A 22,946-nucleotide genomic window follows, 5' to 3' on the forward strand; every position below is an offset into this window, starting at 1 on the left:
TGGTCTTCTGTAGGTCAGAAGAGGTTCTTGGTCTACATTGGGTGCATTGGTTGGGACAAAAGTATTTCTTAATTAGTTGCAGATGTTAAGAGCCAGAGTAACTGGAAGCTGGTCACTGTCTTGTCTGGACTCAACTTTAAGATATGGGTTGTTAGTGAGCAAGTCATGAGATGTCAAAATAAAGTAAACAGGCTTGCACCACATTCGGACCAGAAAGTATACTCCCAGGGTTGTCTCCTTGAGTAGTCCCATTAAGGATAACAAGGTCTTGTCTGGAAGCAAGCTCTAATAAGCGGCTGCCTTTCCAGTTGGGCTTGGTATCCTTGAAGACTCTGGGAGGAAGAGTATTTAAAGAGTCTTTTGCTGGTGGTATTAAATTCAGTGCATTATATAATGATTCAACGGAAGGGCCAATCTAGCATTAAAGTCTGCAACTATTACAAATTCATTAAATATTATCATAGTTAATTGATGGCGTAGATCAGCTGTTTTAAATAAACTAGTTAAACCCATGCTGTGGTCCCATGTCTTTATTAGGTACTGTGGCAATAAGCCACAAAACGGAGTGCTTATTCCTGTAACATAACATTTCAAGTTAACTGCCAAATTGAAGTCACAGAGGGAAATGACTTCCTGGCATACATGGAAGGCAGAGAATCATTTGCCCAGACAATTCCTTGCAGCAGTGATACAGGATTTCTACAGAGGCCCTGCCATCAATTTATTCTAGAATCAGGATTGCAAAATCCTATTCATCTCAAGCCTGCAGCTCCCTTCCTCTCTCTTTTTCCCCATTCCTCTGTTTTATTGTACTTTTTTGTGAGCTGCTTCCCCTCTCCCCCCCCCCCAATTTGGAGAGAAAGGCAGGATATAAATGAATAAATTAGATGAAGTGAATTTTTACTTCCTAAGTCACTGAACACTTGGTTAACAACACCTGCTAACCTGCCCTGTTCAACCTGTTTGGCAGAAACAAATTTTTCATCAGCCTTCTGTCAACCTTCAGGAGTACACTGCTGAATAGGTTCAGATTCTGTAAAGGGCAAAACAACACACAGAACAGCCATTCTTGCTGAGGATGAACAGAGTTCTCAAAGACATAGTGAAGGCTGACAGTATCTTGTACCAACATCAACAATGCCGCACCCAGAATGTTCTCAAAATATGCAGTGGAGCAAAGGAAATCAGGGTACATTCTGCTGGAACCATCCCAATATTCTGGTACCCCTCCCCCCATTCTTTAAATGATACATCAAAACCTATTAGAAGTTTGACAGCCAAATGCCATTTAAATCATAAATCAATTTCAAAGTAATAGTAAAATTCTAGGGACTTTATCCTCCAGGCAAAGTGAGCAGTACAAAACAGCTCGCTATCACCTGCTGTCAGAAGCCTGTGCAAATGGGGAGAAGGAGATGCCTAAAATCCTGAAACTCTATTTTGCCTTGACAGATTCTGAATGTTTTTCATTATGGACGCAACATGTAAACTGTGGAACTCCCTGCCCCAGGATGTGGTGATGGCTGCCAACTTGGAAGGCTTTAAAAGGGGAGTGGACATGTTCATGGAGGATAGGGCTATCCATGGCTATTAGTCAAAAGGAATACTAGTCATGATGCATACCTCTTCTCTCCAGGATCAAAGGAGCATGCCTATTATATTAAGTGTTGGGGAACACAGGCAGGATGGTGTTGCTGCAGTCATCTAGTTTGTGGGCTTCCTAGAGGCATCCAGTTGGCCACTGGGTGAACAGCATGCTGGAGTTGGTGGGCCTTGGTCTGATCCAGCATGGCCTTTCTTATGTTCTTAAGAAGCCATGACATAGCCAAACACAGCTCACTCACAAACTAACAGAGAAGCCTCATAAGCAGAGTTACAGTCTTCTGTCCATTAAAGTCAATGGCTTCAAAGGATGTAACTGGACTTTGGAAGGCAGTCCGTCCCTACATATATACACATTCAGTGGTAGACAGAACAAAACAATCTGCAGTATATATTTGTTAAAGACAATGAATCACCTTCTTCAAAATTCTGTAGCAAGGAAGGAAATGATACAGTGCTCCTCCATGACACAGCCAAATAAGCTGCTATAGGGAAATAAACCTCTCCTTTCTTCAAAACAGCTTTCCAATCCTATGTGGCAGCTGTAAACCTGATATGCTGCTTCCGCAGGTAAATGCTGCCTATCCTCATTTTCTTGCCTGCGTAACAAGCTTCAAAGTCAGCCCACCCACAAGCTGCTTGTGGCTATTCCAGCAGGTGGGTGACAATCAGGGAGGCTGCTTGATCTTTTGGAACAAGTATCCCCATCAGGCAAGTGAAATCAGCAAGGCAGTCCTTACTACTTCCCGGTTATTTCTTTCCCCCAAAAAAAACGTAAATTGTGTTAGCTCCCTTGTACCTTGTTAGCTATAACAGCAATGTCAATAGCACCATCAGAACTGTGAACTTGGCAAGCACACATGTCCTACTTATGTCCCTTTTTTTTACACTTGTAATTTCCCTCACTCCACTCTACCCTAGAAATGGAATACAAACGGCTAATGTCCTCTGTATTGTTCATCATCATAGTGGCTGTGCTGCAGCAATTTCAAGCTGATACAAAGAGACGGCGGCAGTTGCTGTCAGCAGCACCTTATGCTTCAGTCAAGAGTTTGGCCCATTACTGAAATGAAAATACAACCAGCTTGGGTTAGCTTTCAGTACTCACCGATCATTTTTACCTGCAGATGAAGAAATATATGGCAGTGCTGGCTTGTTGTTCTTAACAGAGTTCATTTTATTTGGAGAAAACAATAAAGATTGATTGAACAGACTCCGCTGTGCTGACATTGTTCTGTTTCTTCCATTAATTACAGAACAAACCTCCAGAGTCCAGACCTCCTTTTTCTTCTTCTAGCAGAAATATCTACTTCCTCTCTTATTATCTTCAAGCGCATCTGAGCAACATGCCAGTCCTTATTCATTTTGGCTGTATTCAGACTTCAAACAGAAAAACCATTCATGTCATAAATGTCATGCCCTGGAAATGTAAGGGAGCTTTGAAGTGCACCAGGAAGTTATGGGGATCCTGACAGCTGCTTGCATTTCCAGGGAAGAGAGCCATCAAATGCACCAAGAGGTCAGAGAGCAGAGATGTATTTCCGCAGAGACATAACTATTTGCTCTACCTGCCAGGGAGGGTGAACTTGATAGCTGTTGTCAAGCATGATCTAGGTATCGGCATGCGTGGGATGTGCGACATAGGGTGATGGGGAGATTGGGGTTCACCTTCCCACATTTAGTTCCTAAAGCTGGTTTGGTTAGAGGCTTCCCACCAGAAAAGGCAGGAAAGGTTAAAAGATTGGTAACATCTTTTTTTCAAATTATGGAGGTCTGATTCCCCTGCATGGAGCAGGCGGAGGTCAGGATGTGCATTTGTTCCACAGACATCCAAGGGGAGATGTCAGAGGTCATTCTTCCATACTATTAAGTTTAGCTTAGTGTTATGTTTTCCTGTACTTTTCATTAGATATGTAACCAATAAAGTAATCTGTAGCAATAAAGTATTTTCCTGTTTAAGAGAACAGACATAGCACAGTGGTAGAGCATCTGTCATCTGCCTGGCATGCACAAGGTCCTAAGTTCAATCCCTGCCATCTTCAGCTAAAAGTATGAGGTGCTAGCTGATGCAAAATACCTGCCTCTGAGATCCTGGAGAGCTGCTGGCAGTCTGAGTAGACAATTCTGACCTTGATGGACCAATTGTCAGTGTAAGACAGTTTCATGTGTTCATGTGTGGGTTTATGACAATGAGCACATACACCCTTCTTCCTGCACCTTCTCCCTGGCGCACTGTGTTGAGATTGAAAACCCTGCGGTTTAGCAAGCCTTGAATCTAACCACAACTTGACACAATACCCAAACCGGGATGTTTCAGTAAACTGAGCCTTGTTTGACATATTTGAATACAGCCTGTGTTTTTCACCAGCATTTTTTTTTGTCTCTTGAGAAATTAGCTCTGTGCTGAATTCATCAGAATTTTGTGCCAACAATATTAGATGCAAGTTTTATATATTCCAGAGGGATATGCAGCTCTTTAACACTTTGCAGAAGTTTATTTTCTCCTATTTTGCATTGTAAGTAACATAGTTACTCGAATTGCCAGAATAAGGGCATAACGAATATCAGTATGCTGCTGACCTCAATAACGTGCAAATCACACCAGTGTGCACTGTTTCAGAACTACAATGCTATAAACGACTGTAACGTCAATTCATTGTTAAAGACCATTAGGAAATAACTGGTTGAATGGAAGATTAATAAATTCCAAACTTGACCCTTACTTTAATAACTATGGCCATTTATGCATGGGAGGTTTTGCCTTGGATTTGCCGCTCTCTGGTCACACATTTCCCCCATCCAAATTCTCAGAATTCTGCATTGGGGCTTACTGTTGAGTTTTGAGAATTTGGATGGGGAAAATGTGCCTCTAGAGAGCAGTAAATCCAAAGCAAAACCTCCCATGCATAAATGACCCAAGTCGCTAGCCAATATTCAATACATTCTGTTGACAGCGATTTTGGGTTCCTCCACATCACAGCAAGAAACTCACTCAGAGGTACATTCATGCTCACAATGCACAGGTGCTCTTCTGTATAACTATTACCCAAACATCATGTTCTTCACTCATAGAGACTGATATTTAACAAAACAGTACAGTCCAATAAGTAGTATTTTTGGCAGTTATGAAATACAATATTATTTTTGGATTGTTCTCACAGCTCCCATGATCTAGGAGAGTAATGATATTACTTATTTGACGTCCCAAAAAGCTTTGCTGTTCTACACAACTGAATGATGTTTTGCAAAATCAGTAAATTCCTGTTATTTTCACAAGGCCAAAACTTTTTTCCGTGATTCAGTGAATAGCAAGCAGTCTGTCCTTCTCTTCATACGGATTTGGGTTTACTGCATTGTGCACCACAAATACTGCAGTCCCTTGTTTTCAAAGGATTTAGAAGGGCATAAATCTGCAGAGGACTGTGGTGAACACCCATTAAAATGCCCAAAACACAGAGCTTTCTATCAAAATGGGAAAGCAAGATATTTAAGTCTTATTACAAGACACAAGGAACGAAGAAGACGAAGACGAAGAAGAAAACGACGACGAATTGGTCTTTAGATGCAGACTCTCTCTACCAATTAAGGAAGAATCAAACTGGCTTACAATAACCTTCCCTTCCCCACCCCACAACAGACACCCAGTGAGGGGGGGCTGAGAGGGGGTGACTAGCCCAAGGTCACCCAGCTGGCTTCAGTGGGGAATCAAACCAGGTTCTCCAGTCCACTGCTCCAAACCACCACTCTTAACCATTACACAACGCAGGAAACTTACTGCCCTATAGAATATTCACTGCTGAGACTTGGCCAAGCAGTGGGAGGGGGGTTGTGTTTAGGGATCAAATATTGTGAATAAACAGATACCTCTTTTTTTAAGGCAACCTTTTCCTCAGATATTCTCCTCTGTCATTAGTAATTTACCAAGCTGAGATGGAAGGAGGTTGCTGATCCTTTGATTTAAAATGTAAAAGGGACATGCCAGTAGGGCTGATGAAAACAAAATTAGTAAAATTCAGATCTGGCAAAATTTGTCCCGTTTTTATTCAGGAAATGCCAAAGTCCAAACTCCCCCGATTCAGATCTGTGGAATTCGGCAAGAAATTCGGAGTTCACGAATAAATTCGGCCATTTAATGCCATTAAAAACGCATTTGAGCCTTTCCGCGCTCCGGGGGGGGGGCATGTTTGGAGGTAGAGGTCCCAAACTTTCAATGTAGCTTGAGGGGACCCTTCTTGCAAGAACCCCCAAGATTTGTTAAGATTGGGACAGGGGGTCCCGAGTTATGGGGTCTGGAAGGGTTCCCCTATTGGAATAAAGCCATTTAAAGCACATTCGTGGCTTTCCGCAGCTCCGGGGGGCACTTTTGGAGGTAGAGGTCCCAAACCTTCAGCGTAGCTTGAAGGGACCCTACTTGCAAGAACCCCCATGTTTTGTTAAGATTGGGACAGGGGGTCCCGAGTTATGGGGTTTGGAAGGGTTCCCCTATTGGAATAAAGCCATTTAAAGCACATTCGTGGCTTTCCGCAGCTCCGGGGGGGGGCACTTTTGGAGGTAGAGGTCCCAAATCTAGAGAGCGGCAAATCCAAGGCAAAACCTTTCATTGTTTCTAAGGCAGCCAGAGAGAGACTCACCGACCCACACTGACCTCCAGGTGAAGTTGGCAACCAGTGAAAACAGCAACAATCACACTCGCAAAGAGATCAACCCCCCCAGGACAGGTAACCCCCCCCAAATCACACTCCACAGAGGCAATCAAGCCCCCCCCCCAGCAGAACAGCCCCCCTGAACCAGAAGACGCAAATTCCTAACGAAGGAGAAGAACGGGCCAGACAGAGAGAGACTCACTGACATGGGATGTACTAAAACGAATGACAGGCTAGCCCATTAGAAGCAACAGGAGCGGCTGAACAGCCCATTGGAAACAATAGGACCCAGCCAGAGAGAGACTCACTGACCCACAGTTAAGTCCAGACGAAGTCGGCAACCGGTGAAAAAAGCAGAAAGCACAGTCCCACACAGAGGCAATCAAGCCCACCCACCCCTCTTTGGCTTCCCCCCTCACACACACACAGAATCTCCCCCCCCCCACATACACACACACAGGAAAAAGGTTATAGAGAAAATGGGTCAAACTGTGGATGTCTTCTCTTCCATCAGGAGCAGGGACTGGGAGTCAGGACTCAGGAGTAATCCAATACGATTCTAGCAGCAGGTAAACTCAGCATCTCTCACGATCAGCACAGGAGCAGCACAGGAGCATCAGCAATGGAAGGAATACAGACTCACACACACAGACTGTCTGGCCATTTATGCACGGGAGGTTTTGCCTTGGATTTGCCGCTTTCTAGATGCCCATTAAGGATCACCTGCTCCCATTCATTCCAATGGGCGGATAGGGAGACCGCATAACTCGGGACCCCCTGACTCAATCTTCACAAAACTTGGGAGTTCTTGCAAGTAGAGTCCCTCCAAGCTACGCTGAAGGTTTGGGACCTCTACCTCCAAAAATGCCCTCCCCGGAGCCGCGGAAAGCCGCAAATGTGCTTTAAATGGCTTTATTCCAATGGGGAGACCCCTTCCAGACCTTATAACTCGGGATCCCCTGACCCAATCTTCACAAAACCTGGGGGTTCTTGCAAGTAGGGTCCCTCCAAGCTACGCTGAAGGTTTGGGACCTCCAAAAATGCCACCCTGGAGCCGTGGAAAGCCACGAATGTGCTTTAAGTGGCTATTACGATGGGGGGAACCCTTCCAGACTCCATAACTCGGGACCCCCTGCCCCAATCTTCACAAAACTTAGGGGTTCTTGCAAGAAGGGTCACCTCAAGCTACACTGAAAGTTTGGGACCTCTACCACCAAACATGCCCCCCCGGAGCCACAGAAAGCCACGAATGTGCACACGCACCCCCCCCCACGGGGATCTCTCTCACACACAAACAGACACTCTCTCTTTCTCTCCCTGGGCCGTGCAGTGGCCGTGCTCACGCACTCATCCGCAACTGATTGGCCAGAAGAAGACCCAGCTTGGCCACCAATTGGCCACGGGAGAATGCTGCTTCGGGGGCACAGAACTTGTACGAATTTATTCGGCGTCCACCCAAACTCACTGAGTTCGGCTAGTCATTTTCCCGCCATTTTTGACTTTGGTTCTCTCTGAAGTAGAAACCGCTGAATAGGGGAAAATTCGGCTGTTTTTCATGTCGGATGGAACCGAATCGACAGCCCTACATGCCAGCAGAGAATGCTGAAGTTCCTCCAGTGCCCCTACTTTACATACTTTTCTATGGACTACACTCACTTTCATTATAAGAATCAACTGTGGTCCTTCTTTAAGAGACAGACCTGCATCAGTGCACTCTAGGTGGGGCTGATTCTGATGGCTGTTAGGAAGCTTCAACTGGATTAAAAAGGGGTGCTAACTATAGTGAGTTAAAAGACAACTCTGTGCTGGATGCCAGTTTGCTTTAGGGCATGATTCAGAGTGTTGATGAAGCGCTTCTTTGATAAAAGTCTTCACAGATTGGGTTTCATGTTACCTTACGGAACAAATGAGGGAGAGAACTGGGAACATCAGAGTCAGCTGCATAAAAGGTGGACTGAACCTTTTCCTATCTCTATATGAATGCAATTTAAAGCCTAGGTGTGGCTTGGCACTGGGTTTGTAGTGCACGGCTCTCAGACACAGCCTTACAGTGTGTGTTATTGTAGCGGCACCAACCCAGAGCCACCTTATGGTTTATCACCTCACCAGGGGTTTATTGGTGGTCTGCTGGATTGGATTATGCATCGTTACTTGTATTTTTTTGGTGTATGTCATTTTGTAAGCCATTCTGTGTTCCCGAAATGGGGGGGGGGAAACAGGATAAATTATTTAAATAAATAAATCCCATATGAGCGCGCCCACCAATTAAGATTATCATCAGGGGTCTGGTCTGGGTAGCTCTACTTTTACAATCTATGTGAGTGTGCACCAGAGACAAGGCCTTCTCAGAACCAGGACCCAAGCTTTACAACGTGTTCTTGAGTTTCCCTTGCACAACATTTACTACCTTGTAGGAGCCAGATGAAGACCTTGTTTTTGTTTTGTTTTAATTTTCCTAAACCTTTTAATCCCCTTATCTGGTACAGTCCCATTGTACAGTCCCATTCTATCAATATTGCTTAAAAGGCTCTTTCTCATTTGATACTGGTTGTTTTTATCTTCCTGATTTTAAACTGCTGCTGCTTTAAACTGTTTTGTCCATATATTGTTACACCATAATGTGTGTTGTTGTTGTTTTTAATTCTGCTTTTGGTGCTGATTTGGGGTATTGTTTTAATTTTTATTGTCATTTGTAACTGTTTATTGTTGTAAACTGCCTCAGATATTTATACAGAGAGGCAAAATAAAATAATCTTGGGGGTTCAACTTGGGGAACTGGAAGGAGGGGGAGGGTTTAGTGTACTACACATGCATGTTCTTTTGCAAATAGTAGCACTATTTTGGATAACTGAGACACACCCATATTTAAAGTCATTGGTCTTACCTAAGGGTTGAACAAGTAATTACAACAAAATTAAACCAAAAAATTATTATTAGTCATATGTTCCTTAATTTTTGACTAGCTTACAATCCAATCCTAAACAGATTTAGACCCTTCTAAACCCACTGCCTTCTGCAGTTATACACCAACAGTTAATTAACAAGGAGGGGCTGTGGCTCCATGGTAGAGCATCTGCTTGGCATGCAGAAGGTCCCACATTCAATCCCCGGCATCTCCAGTTAAAGGGACTAGGCAAGTAGGTGATGTGAAAGACCTGTGCCTGAGACCCTGGAAAGCCACTGCCGGTCTGAGTAGACAATACCGACTCTGATGGACCAAGGGTCTGATTCAGTATAAGGCAGCTTCATGTGTATGTATTCATGTGACAATTTGCCAGGTCAGCTCACACGCAACTGCAGAAAGGGAACAGGCCAAAAAAAGGGGGGGGGGAAATAGAGTGTAAATTTGACTAGAACAGAAAAAGGTGTTCTATAAGTTTTGGAACTGACTTGAGAAAATGTTTGCTGCTCTAGATTTCCGTTTGCTTGCTTCCTACTTAGTCTCTAATTGATCGGCAAACATGCTATTGCAAAAGGCAGTGTAAGTCTCCAATGTTCTCTCATTCACAAGTCTATCCTGTAATTTCCCACCAGTCAGGGAAATGTAAAACAGAAAGCAGTATAGTTTCTTGAGAGAGAGAAAAACCCTTCAAAATATAAATGAAAAAACAAAAATGGAGACTCAGCATGCAGAAAAGTTCCCCTAAAGTGGTTTCGTAGGGCAAATTATGTGTTATGCTGGCGGTGGCACAAGGCCCACAGTCCAAAGACGCATGGCTACATAAAACTCCGTCTGGTTGGTTACTTGTACGAATAGATGACCAGAAGGCTCAGGCCAATTACAACAACATTAGAGAAAGCCTATACTTTGCTGGCATGGTTATAATTATCCCGAATCACATGGGTTCCTATTCAAACATCAGCTAGCAATTTAGAGAGGTTCAATATTGTGGCAGCAGAAGCGCCAGAAGCCAACTGCATAAAACAGACCTAGAATTTATTGCTAAGTGTAATCTCTTGCAAAGAATCTCCATTTAAGAGTCTCTTATGACAATGTGTGTGTGTGTATATATCTATATACCGTACACAAATTAAGATACTCTTTTTGAAAAGAAAGATGCAGAAGGTGAGGCTAATAAAAACTAAACAATATAGTTCCCCCCCCTGAACCTCCCCCCCGGTGACCAAATGGATAGAAAAGGGAGGTCATCAGTATACACATAGCACTTATTCTCACTTGAATAACATGGCTCATGTGAACAGTGAAATGTGTGTGTTTTGAGGCTATGGCTTTCAGCTGTCCTCTGCAACCTACCCTTGTGTAAGTCTTAGAAGCTCAGAAGCTGTGATTTAATTGTGGAATCCACTGGCAGAGGATGTATTGACAGCCACAAGCATAAAGATCTTTAAAAGGGGATTAGACTAATTCATGGAGGATAAGCTATATGCATATACTTAAGACATTTATTAGAAGCCATGGTATTAGATTTTCTTAAGTTTAGCTCAGAGGATGAAATATATATATATATATATATATATATATTCTTTTAGAGAATCTTAAGATGCAGCAATGTTTAGGACAAATGATAGAATATCTGGTAATATCTTTTTTTTAACCTTTTAAATTTAAACTATGTGGAAGCTTGGAGGATGATGTATCTTTTATTTTACCTTCCCCCCTCCTTTTTCCCCCTTTCTGTATCATAGTATAATAATGCATGGAGGATATCAGTGGCTATTAGCAGTGATGACTAAAGCGAACCTCCACATTCAGAGGCAGTCAACCTCTGAATACCAGTGCCAGGAGGTAACATCAGGGGACGTCCTTGGTCTCTATGCCCCATTGTTAGCCCTCCACAGTAACTAGTTGGCCACTGAGACAGGATACTACATGGACCACTGCTCCGATCCAGCAGGGTTCTTCTTAAGTTCAGACATTATACTATTCTGGCAAATAGGTCAGTTCTTATTATTTAAAATGTTTAAGAACTGGTCCTCAAAAACAAGAAGACCAGTACACCAGAATGGAAGTCTCTCTCTCACACACACACACACACACTTTGCTCCTCTGCTGTAATTTGGAGTCACCGCGTCCGTTGACAAGACCATGTGTGCAAACTTGTAATCTTAATGCAAATTTACATTCCATGTTTATTTGGTTCAGTTGTACTTTAGAAGAGGCCACGCAAGTTCCCTTTTCCCCAATCTCAGCTATATATCATTATGCTAACAGCAAAAGTATGTACATGCCAATAGATTCTTTTACCACTTTTTGTAAAAAGAACCAAAAAGTGAATATAGGCATTAAACAAGTACAGCAGGTGTTTATTTTTTAAAAAAAGATCAAACAGATGTGGCTCAAACAGTCAAGCTGAGCAACTGTTCTGAAACACCCCAGAAGTTTTTTGTCTGTAAGCTTTTACATTAGCAGTGAGACATCAGCAACTGAACATGTGAAACCAGGGGGAAATGCATCTAATGTGCTGGAGTTCTAGATTTCATTCACTGTCTTTGGGCATCGTATCTCCACAGGCTCAAGTGTCTCTTTTTTATTTTATTCAATAAAAACAGTCTTCAAGGTGATATTTAAAACAAAGAAAGCAAAGTGTCAAAAACTCTTTGCCATCAGTTAAGCCAGGGAATAGTTTTATCCTTTGTTTGATAAGCTATTAAGATTTAAATGACAACCCAAATGCAATTCAAGACAGAAAATAACACATCAGCAACACTAACTTAAAATGTCCCATCTGTTAGAATGTAAAGAAGGTCAAGGTTTATAAGCAAAGATCAGCAACAATCCCTTTTCTCCAAAACTGAGCATATCACTTCACAAAAGTACAGACAGATCTTGAAATGCACGCCTGTTGCTTGAAATTCATGTCTGTGTATGAGCTGGGGTTATTCATCTATCTCAAAGCACAATGACATCCCATCTACATTGGTGTTAGCATAATGGAGTAAACTGCAAAATAAGGAGACTATATTCACCAGTCATCACTGACTTTCTTGATTGTCTTGTTTGTGGAGACCCTTTGCAATCTCGGCACTTAGCACATAACCTTTGGTAGTGGATGATCTGATTATTAGGAATATAGAGAGACGGGTCTGTGACAGGCATTTTGACTGCATGGTGATTTGCTTGTCAGTGCAAATGTTGCAGACACCACACACTGTCCAGATAAGTTGACAGATAGTGCTGGAGAGGAGTCAGCAGTCATGGTGCATGTTGGCACCAATGACATTGGGGAATGTGATTGTGTAGTCCTGGAGGGGAAAATTAGGTCACTAGGCAGGAAGTTAAGGGCCAGGACCTCAAAGGTAGCTTTCTCAGAACTGCTACAAGTTCCAAGTTCAGGGCCAGCTCGACAGGTAGAGATCAGGGGTCTCAATGCATGGGTGAGAAAGTGGGGCTGGGAGGAAGGGTTTGCATTTGTTAGGCACTGGGGAACTTTCTAGGACAACGCAAACCTGTACAAAAGAGACAGGCTTCACTGGAACCAAAAGCTGATCCCAGAGGGAAAGCCGACAGGGGAGTTGGGGAGCCTCTAGTTCTGGCCAAAGGGACGGCTGTGTAAATACACAGGGTAATATTGATAGGAGCACATTAGAACTTGGGAGTGAGGGTAGGTTGGTGGAGGAGGGCCATGTGTGGAGACAAAGAGGACAAGGAAGGCAAGGATTGCTGGAGGCAGAAACACATTATAGGGGTCTATAAGGCAATGCTAGAAATCTCCAAGCCAAAATGGGGAGCTGGAATGATTGGTGCTGAACGACAATTTAGATAGAGTGGGTATCTCAAAAAACATGGTGGAATAGGGAAAATCTATGGGATGCAGTCATCCTTGGATATAAGCTCTACAGGTTGGGAGAAGTGTTGCATTGTACATCAATGAGGTCACAGAATATAATAAATTAGAGGGGGGACATTAGGGGAATGAACTCCCCAACAGAAGCAATATGGGTGGAAATACTGGGCCCTAAGGGTTACTTAAAAGTGGTGATGTACTATCACTCACCGGCACAAACCCTTGAGGCTGATCTTGAGATGGAGAAGGAAATAATGGAGGTGACTAAAGTGGATAATGTTGTGATACTGGAAAACTTCAACTACACTCACATTGACTGGGTAAACATGTGCTCAAGTCCTGCTGTAGAAATGAGATTCACAGACATCATGAATGACGGTGCATTGGAACAAATTATAGCCTAGAAAATGGAGACCATATGGCCATATTGCCTTCTTATTAGTTACTCAGGACAAATTAAGAGTTTGATGTTTGCTCCATGATTTATTCCTTAAAACGTTTTCAGACACAAGAGCTAACATACATGCAATGGATTGAATACATTTATCCAAAGAACCATTCCCTACAAGTCATACATTATTATTAAAGCTGGCAGCGAGTTAATAACCTAAAATGTTTTTTCTTCAGTGTATAATTTGTAAAAAGTATTAACCAAAATTACAGTCTGCAAGAGACATGATATTCTTCCAATTAAATATCTTGTTCCTCAAATGCTGGTGGCTCATTCTTTTGACATTATATTAGTCACTGTAAATTGTTCATTTCACACCAAAGCTAATCAGATTAATAGGAAGTATTACCTACTATGACCAGCGTACTGTTATATGAATATCAGAAGATAGCCATTGCTCTCCATACATAATAAAACTTTATTCATCATGGCCTCATAAATCTCTCTAAAGCACTCTCATTCTAGTTTCCAATACTAATTTATACGGCCTAGTTTGAGATACACGTCGGAAGCTTGGGGTCACAAAGGAGGGGGGGGGATAAGCTCGAACATTTCTTTGCTGAAGAAACCAAAAGAGTGGGATTGGAAATAATGGATATAAGGTTAGATCCAGAGCAAGATTTCTACTTGTGATAGACTTCTTGTGTAAATGGAAACAGAAGGAACGACCACAGCAACCAACTGTGCTCAATCAAACATAATGTATCCCACTTGCACTTCTTACTTGCACAAAATCCTGTGCAACCAATTTCTGGAAACTATAATACATGAGGAAAGAGCTATTTGCTGCATAAGATCTTGTGGAAGCAGAAGTACACTAACGCCATTTATGTTTCTGATTGTGCATTGCTGGGTCCAAGCCATAGCCTACTTCAGTGGTTCCCAAAGTGGGCAGTACCACACCCTGGGGGGGAGGGATTACCTAGGGGGGCACTAAGAGGCAAGAGGGCAGCAGGGGGTGCTAAAGGTGGGCCTTTTCAACTGTGTTGTTAGATAGGGTAGAGGGCGCTGAGGTTGAGTTTATGGAACCAAGGAGGTGGTGGCCCAAAAAGTTTGGGAAACACTGGTCTACTTGAACTGTGGCAAACAATGTGATACCATTCAAATGTACCTCTGATTAGACAGGTCAGTATTATGTATTTTCTTCTGCCACACTCTTTCTGGAGTTCAGTTCATGTTTTGTAAAAATAACAGTTCTGCCAAAACTACCTTCATTCAGATGGATTTAGAGTCCTGAGTACCACAGCTAGAATAAATTACTTAACAGCTTATTCCAAATCCTAATAATTACAATTCTCCAGTGACAGCAAACACAAAGATTTGACTTAGCTACTGTTAAATGACTTTAGGTCTTTTAGATATATATTTTGAGGCATCGGTATCTCTAACAGATGGATGAAACCCTCTTTTTTCTCAAAAAATCATTTCCCTCCATATACAACATTATGGCATCATCAATAAAGAGCTCAGTGCACAGTGGTTAGTATGCAAAATCATTAATTACAGTCTATTATGATTCAACTTATTGCAAGGAACAGGACCTTGAGCATAACTGTTCTCAGACTGTAGAACAATCTTCCTAATGGTTTTTCATAGGGATGCGGCAATTTGCTGCAAACACATTCAACAGTCACACTTACCATGTTTGAAGGTGATGATCATACACAAGCTGATCACTTGGTCTGTTTGGTTCATGCCAAGCAACTGCGAATGCCTGCCAAACTGGTTTTCATTTCCCCTCCCACAAATAAAAACTATGCATGTACAGAGATGCTGCTGATTCAAACTTATCATCAGCCATTAGCATCACTAAGGACTACTTAGCTGAACACAAAAGGGTAGTGTTTTATTGAAGAACAGCATTTATTGATGACTGGTTTATATGATTTGTGAGTGATCTGATTGTCTATTTAAACAACTGCCTGCTGAGCGAAGCAGTTATGTGGCAAGGATGGGGTGATAGTAGAACTTAATCAGGCTGTGTGAGAACATGAAGACCTGAACAGCCAGTTGCGCTGTGTTGCATGTTAAGTAAGGAAAACAGCAAAATAACCTGTCGAACTGCCACGAACTTGCAACAGACTATCAAACTGACTATAGAAAAATCAGGTCTCTGCTACTAGCCAACAGGGTAGAAGCAGAACCAGGGGGTGTTCTCTTTCTAAAGAACTACAGCTACTGAATGGGGTCCCATGTTACCGTGGCTGTTGGATCTATTTATTAACTATTTTTATTGGTAATTGTCATTTATGTCCTGTTGGAAACTTCCTTGATGCTTGATGAGGTGTATAAATTGTGTAGTGTGGTATAGTGGTTAAGAGCAGTGGACTCTCATCTGGAGAACCGGGTTTGATTCCCCAATCAAGGTGAGTTTGAACTTATAAAATGTGGGCCTCAGAAGAGCCCTCCGCACGTTTGCCTTATACTGCCAAGAAGAAAAACTCACAATAAATTACCAAAAAAAACAAAAGTTCTTGTCTTCACAAAAAAACACTGAACTCATAAAGGGCAAATTGAAGGCCACAACATCAAACAAACCAAAACCTTTAAATACCTTGGTGTGGTCTTTCAGTCAACCGGACTCTGGAAAGCACAAGCGATTCATGTAGGAGATGCTGCTTATAAATCACCCTCCACAATACTAAAATTTCATTTCACTAAAGGAGCCTCCTACATTCCAGCAGCACTTAAAGCCTTCCAAGGAAAGGTCGTGCCCCAGCTTTTATATGGGTCCCAGCTCTGCATCTACAAAGATAGTGACTTATTGGAAACGATCCAATCTAAGTTCCTGCGGAAGATACTTGGAGTCCCGAGATGAGTTCCGAATGCCCTCCTTAAATTAGAAACTCAATGATCCCCTTGGAGGTCAATATGTGGACCCATGCACTTAACTATTGGCTAAAATTCATATTTAACCCTACTGGCCTAACTCCTTTGGCTCTCACAGATAACTATTGCTCAACTTGGCAAAGTACAATAGCGAAGTAGCTTCAAAAACAAACCCTTTCTCCACAAGCCATATTACCCCTAGAATACCAAAAAGCAAAGGAAATGATCAAACAAAGACTCTGGGATCACGCCCTTCAATCAGATAGGGCTCAGATCCATAAATACTCACCCATCCTGCAATACATTAAACCTTTTCATTCTGCAGACTATCTTGGATCCCTGGAAGTATGTAAATACCGAAGGGCCTTTACTCTTGCATGTTTTAATGTCCTACCTGCAGCCCTCCTAGAAGGCAGGTATATTCCTTTCTACCAACGATTATGTCCATGCAAAACGGAAAAAATGGAAACTATAGAACAAGTCCTGTTGCACTGCCCTTTCTACAACAATATAAAATCAGAGTATATTCTCCCCGTTTTGTCAACTTTTCCTGGGAGATGTGAAGAATCCAAAGTTTCCCTTCTTTTAGCAGACTCCTCTCAGGAGATAACCACCCAAGTAGCCAAATTTTGTCTTTGGTCTTGTGGGATTTGTAAATGGCTGACTGAAAATCTCACCCCATAGATTATTCTTCCTCCCCCTCTACAAACCATCTTTCCCAAAATCATCACCATATTTTATTATTTTAACTTTTTATTTTTTTATTCACAGCTGATCTTGTATCGAAATAAAGATTTGATTTGATTCCCCAATCTGCCACATGAGTGGTGGACTCGAATCTGGAGAACTTGGTTGGTTTCCCCCCTCCTTCAAATGCAGCCAGCTGGGTTACCTTGGGCTAGTCACAGCTCTCTCTGAACTCTCACAAGGTGTCTGTTGTGGGGAGAGGAAGGGAAGGAGATTGTAAGCCGGTTTGATTCTCTTTAAAAGGTAGAGAAAGTCGGCATATAAAAACCAACTCTTCATCTTCTTCTTTATATTAATAAATAAATTACTTTGACATTAAGGTGTAAACTGGATAGAAATACTGAGATGGACTACTAAGACTGCTTCCCCAACTTAATTTAAAAAAGAAAACTAAACAGAACAAAAACTAGAAAAAAGAACTAAGAACAAAAACTAGGCATTAGACCCAGCAGACTGTATTGTCAGACAGTTTGCTGTGAGAGAAAGTGTACAGCTACCTGTGGAAGAGTTTGTAAAGAATCCTTGTGAAAGGATGCAGCCAGTCTTGTACCTTATTTAAAGATTTTTTTCCCCGCATAGCAAAGCCAAATTACTTGGTCTATTCTAGGGCTTGCATGCTGGTCAACTGACCTATCAAATATTTTCAGCTAGACACCTATTATTTCATCTGGCTCAAATATCTCATGAACTCAAGAATGACACTGTGGAGGTTATATTATTATTTCGCATGAGGCCACTTTAGCAAAAGCGTGAGTAAGGTTGCTAGCCGCATAGCACTGCAGCAGCCAATGGCAAGCCATACCAAAGCTGCTTCCTATGGGACAGCTGCTAAAACCAAGGCATCTTCAAACCAGAAGAACTGGCCTCTGAAACAGACTGAAAAATAGTTGCCGTTATGTTAACTTGGTTTTACTTTTTTATTTTTAATGTGAAACTATTAGGCTGATTTGGTGTTATAGGATAAAAGACAAAGAGAAGAACTTTAAGTATTTGAAATAAAAAGCACAGACTTCTAATCTGATAGTGTTACAATAATTCATATTTTTCTTTTAAAAAGTTATTTGTTTTACAATAACTGTTATTTTTTATAATTAGAGTAAGAATTCCATTTCTGCTGCATTGTGTCTTCGCATTATATGGTTAAGTATATATATTATATAGTCTTTAGTGCATTGCAGTCTGATTTTGTGATCCTATTTTATTCACTGTTGGCTTGTTGGCTTATGCTGTTTTTTTATTGCATTGCTTTAATTCTGTAATGTGTCTTCGATTTCAACAAAGCAGACATACTATAAATGAAATAAACATATCAATTATTAAAGGATTATTTCAAAATATTAATGCTTTAAAGAAGATTTTTGAGATCAATAGACCAAACATTATCAAACCAAGTGGCAAGTCCTACCAGAGGCTGTAATTTATCTTAAATCAGCTTTTCCTTGACCTCATTTATCAGAAGGTGCCCAGCCGGTATCTTTTTAAGCTTAAAGAGCTCACCAGCACAATAGATAATGTATTTACATTTTTTTTATTTTATTCAATTTGTACCCCGCCTTTTCCCAGCCCAAGTTGGGCTCAGGGCAGCTTCCAACACTACATATCATATAGTAGAATTAGGGTTTACAACAGGAAGTAACGTAATTGCATCATGCGCAGCCGCGTCCACAGGATCACCTCCCCCAGCCTCGCCTCCAAAAGTTCCCATTAGTGGAGAGGGGAGACCTGGCAACCCTAAGTATAATTAAAAGATGAGTTAAAACACTAACTTAAAAGCAATATACAGATTAAAGATGGCCGTCTAATTTAATCTACTGCATAAATATTTCCTAGAAGTGAGGAAGGCCCACAGTAGTTATAATAGAAGGCCAAGTGATCTAATCCTCAGGGAATGAAAACAAGTGGGGTCCAGGAAAATAAGGACTAACAAGGGAAGAACCAAAAGGGAAGGGAAATGAGTGGAGGGGGGGAGGAAAGGAAGGGAGGCCAACCTGCTCCATTCACTGTTGCTGCCTCAACCACATGCATGGCGTAACAGCTCCTTCTTCCAGAGCCATTAGAACCACCATAGAACACTACACTGAAATAGGTTTGTATTACAACACTACCATGATTGCCCAGACCTTGTGCATACCAAAGGGGATTTATTCATTATGGAGAATTTCTTAGGAAGGGGCTGAAATGTTGATTTTGGTGTTAATACTTCATAATCTTCTTAATCATTTGTCTGACATAGCAATGTGCTGAAGTAAACATCTTCCATTAGGGGGAAAATAATTACTTTAATTACTCTGCCAATCTATCTGGCCTAGTTGTGTCCCTATTCTCATTGGCAGATAGGATAGAAAGTTCAACACTTTGCAATAGAGATAAGCTATAAAACCAGACAGAAATGTTTTACAATTACTATAATCATTCAGTTCACAGCACATTATTCATGATGCTGTCCATGAGGGAGTGCTATATACAGGTTAGAGTATTGGAATAGGACCACAGTCTGCAATGAAAGCCACTGGATACTTTTGGGACACTCACTCTCTCTCAGTCAAGCCTACCTTAAAGGATTATCACAAAGACAGAACTGGGGAGAGGGTGAATCATGTATACTGGACTGATAGGGTTGCCAGGTGGGTGGTTGTCAAGAATATGCAAGCATGCTGTATTATTTTGACAGGACAGCTGAGAAGGAGCTGTCAGTAAGAGAATAGATCCACTTAATCTAGCTGATGCAATGTGTAGTAACGACTTGACCCAGCAGAGTAGACTGGAGAGAACTGGATGGAACCGGTAGTATGATGCAATACTGCAGGTGGCCAGGCAATTACCTATGTGTGAGATATGTATATAAGAGCACAGCCTCTAGGGCTCAGTGTTGGGCTGAATATACTGACTAAGCCGAAGGCTCTGCTAAATTGTATATAGAGCATTTGAACTGCACTGTGAATAAACGAGCACTTTTGTAGAAGCAACCGTCTGGTGGAGTTCCTTGGAGCATCTGATTAAATCCACTGAACTCGCGATAGGTTTCAGTGGGCAAATGCCCGCCAATCCGCCTGGCTGCTCCAGAGCGGCAATCGCAGGTGCACAAGCCAGGCCATGCACACGCGATTACGTCACTTCTGGGTTTACCTAGCTAAAGCAGCCGCAGCGATGCGCCTTTTGCGGGAGTAAACCCAGAAGTGACATCATGTGCCCCTGCATGCAGGTGATCACCCCAGCCCCGCCCCCTAAAACCTCCTGCCAATAGAGAGGGAGGACCTGGCAACCCTACGTACTGAACTCTAAACAACAACAATAACAACAAAACAGGTCCTAGTTAACCTAGTCACACACACACACACACAAAAGACAGCCAAATAAATCAAAATAAAGGCCAAAATAAAAACAAAATAAACCAGTCTCATATGTTCCATTTTTGAGCAAGGTGATTAGACAGGTGGTGGCTGGACAACTTTAAGCTTTCCTGCTCATCGTAAGTGAAGGGTAGCCTGCTGAATTCTTATTTTTGCAATAGCAGGATCAATAAAAAATCTATGCCTATGGGCTACTAGGTATTGCAGATGTAAATGCTGCCACCAGACACTGAAAGTAAAGTTCAGTTAATCCTAAGGCCATTTCTCCAATTGCAATACAAAAAGAAATGGTTTGTATGATAATGTATTCTATGAGTTACAGTTTTTATGTGTGTATAAAAATTAGAAGAGCCCTTAGGGTTAGATAATGGAACATAAAAGGAAAATCAGAATAACCGATGAAGTATAAGTTCAGTATTTTTTAGATTGAAACCACACATTCTATGTTAGCAAAGTGACCATTTACCATAGGATTAAATAGAAGGGTGTAGATACAGTTTTTGGAGCATAAAATGAACACATGGGTAAATGATTGTTCATCTTGATGGTTCAGGTACAAGTTTAGAACAGAACTACTCTTTGCTAGCATTTTAAACTAGCTATAGGACTGCTATTCTTGCCAAGACTAGGATGGTCTCTTTCATTTCACTTTTTTATAGGAGGTACAGAATGTGTATCTAAGATCCCATTTTGTATTGGATCAGTAAATTGTTCAGGAAGCCAGATTATGGAGCAACATTTTCACACATTTATTTACTCAAATTAAGAGGCACTTCCTTTGTCTGGGTGTAAAGTGTGAAAGGCCACCTGCACAGCAAACTTCAGGTAATCTTTATCGCAACAATACCTTCATGCATCAGATATAATGACAAACCACAATTGGTCATTATAGTAACATTCCTTCGATTATCATTCTTCCTTTCGCTTCTTCTCCTGGCACTAAGCCAGATAATTACATTGTCATGGCAAACCATAGTTTACTGTTACAGCTGAACAACGAAGTATGGTTTGCTCTCCTCACCCCAAACAAGGACTCCATGCCAGCCTCAGAAACATCCATATTGTTTCAGTGGTGACAAATATTAGTTTGTGAAACAAGAAGCACAAATAAAAAGAGCTGAATAGTATCTAGACTGTTTTTTTTTAATCTCTTTATAGGTATTTTAGCCCAAGAATAGCTAGAGGCATAAATTGAAGGGCAAAAGCCAAAGGCTTGGCTCTTGGCTCTGTGATAGCCAGCCCAGAATAAGGACTATCCCAGGATATTTGTTTCCTTTGTTTTCCTTGTTTGGTTGTTTTAGAAATTTCTGTAAGCCACTTTGGGGAGAAAAATGGCATAGAAATGCTTCATATAAATACATTCATTCAAGCTCTGTTCATGACTAAGAATTCTCAAAAGTTAACTGACAGACCATCCGATTATAGATACATCAGCGTTAACAGTAAGGAAATTATTTTGCAATTGTCTGAATTTCCTTTAACTTATGCACATTTTGCTTATTTGCACAGCTTGCTTTCTCATTGAGGCTAGGAAGTCATTTCTTAAATATATCCACTACATAAAGTCTATCAGTTTTCTAAATACCCATCCTCCTCTTTGTGTCTGTTTGCAAATGGACCATCTTTTCCCCTTGGAAAGTGCAGCTGCATGTAATAACCAACACAGGGAAAATGAAACTGCTTTAGTACACCATTAATGCTTAAACTTTATAATACACACTTACTTTTAATGGACTGAAGAGTTCAGCTTCACTATTTCAACATTTTATTTTGAAAGAAATAACTCTGTTGCTGCTCTAATTTAGAAATTATAGATCAACATATATTCTTACCTCCAAGGCAGCCAACAAAGGATAGCAGGAACATCTGTTTCCATAGTAACACCATTTTCTGCTGCCAAAAGTTAGAAATTCTTGTCCAGACTCAGATGAACAGTACACTTAGTGCTCCACACAGAACCTTTAATCTGTTAAAACAACATGAAATCAGAAGTGCTTAAATCACTGGATTCACAGTATGAAAGGCAAGTTACCTGTCACATGAACTTGAAATGGAGAGAGACTGACAGCACCTCAAAGCCTTAGAAATTATTCTCTTTTTTCCCCCCATCCAGGCTCTGTAAAAACCTATAACTGGAAACAAAGTATCACAGACCATGTTACCTAGCAAGCAGGCATAGGGCTGCCAAGCCAGCAGGGGAAGGGGAGAATTCACCAGCAGTAAACTTAGGGCAAGGCCTCCGGCAGCAAAGTGTGCACCAGAAGTGATCACATCACTGACGACTGCAGAGGCGCTCTGGTATTTGGGCAAAACTCTATGGTAGAAGCTGTTTTTACCATGGAGTTTTGCCAAAATAACAGAGCATCCCCACAAACATCAGCGATGTGATGACATCACTTCCAGTGCACACCAGAAATTATGTCACCACGTCCTGATGTCGAAGGCCTCAGCCTAAGTTTACTGCCAGTAAGTTCTTCTGCTGGCTGAATGGCGGCGGGGGTGGGGTGCCAAAGTGGGGGATCCCCTGCTGCTGGGCGGGGTGTCTGGCAACTCTAATCAAGCAATCCTGTCACTTTGG

General features: G+C 41.7%; 1 protein-coding gene across 1 annotated transcript in view; it reads right to left on the reverse strand.

Moving 5' to 3' along the window:
- LOC130484764 (contactin-3-like) overlaps positions 1-22,337 on the reverse strand; it is a 222,492-nt gene extending 200,155 nt beyond the window's left edge. Inside the window, exon 1 of the mRNA XM_056857852.1 lies at positions 22,201-22,337. Coding sequence (XP_056713830.1) covers positions 22,201-22,255 — 55 coding nt within the window. The 5' untranslated portion in view covers positions 22,256-22,337. The remainder of the gene's footprint in view (positions 1-22,200) is intronic.
- Between the last annotated feature and the right edge of the window lie 609 nt (positions 22,338-22,946).

The sequence above is a fragment of the Euleptes europaea genome, chromosome 1, assembly GCF_029931775.1.
Source record: "Euleptes europaea isolate rEulEur1 chromosome 1, rEulEur1.hap1, whole genome shotgun sequence".
NCBI classification, from domain to species: Eukaryota; Metazoa; Chordata; class Lepidosauria; order Squamata; family Sphaerodactylidae; genus Euleptes; species Euleptes europaea.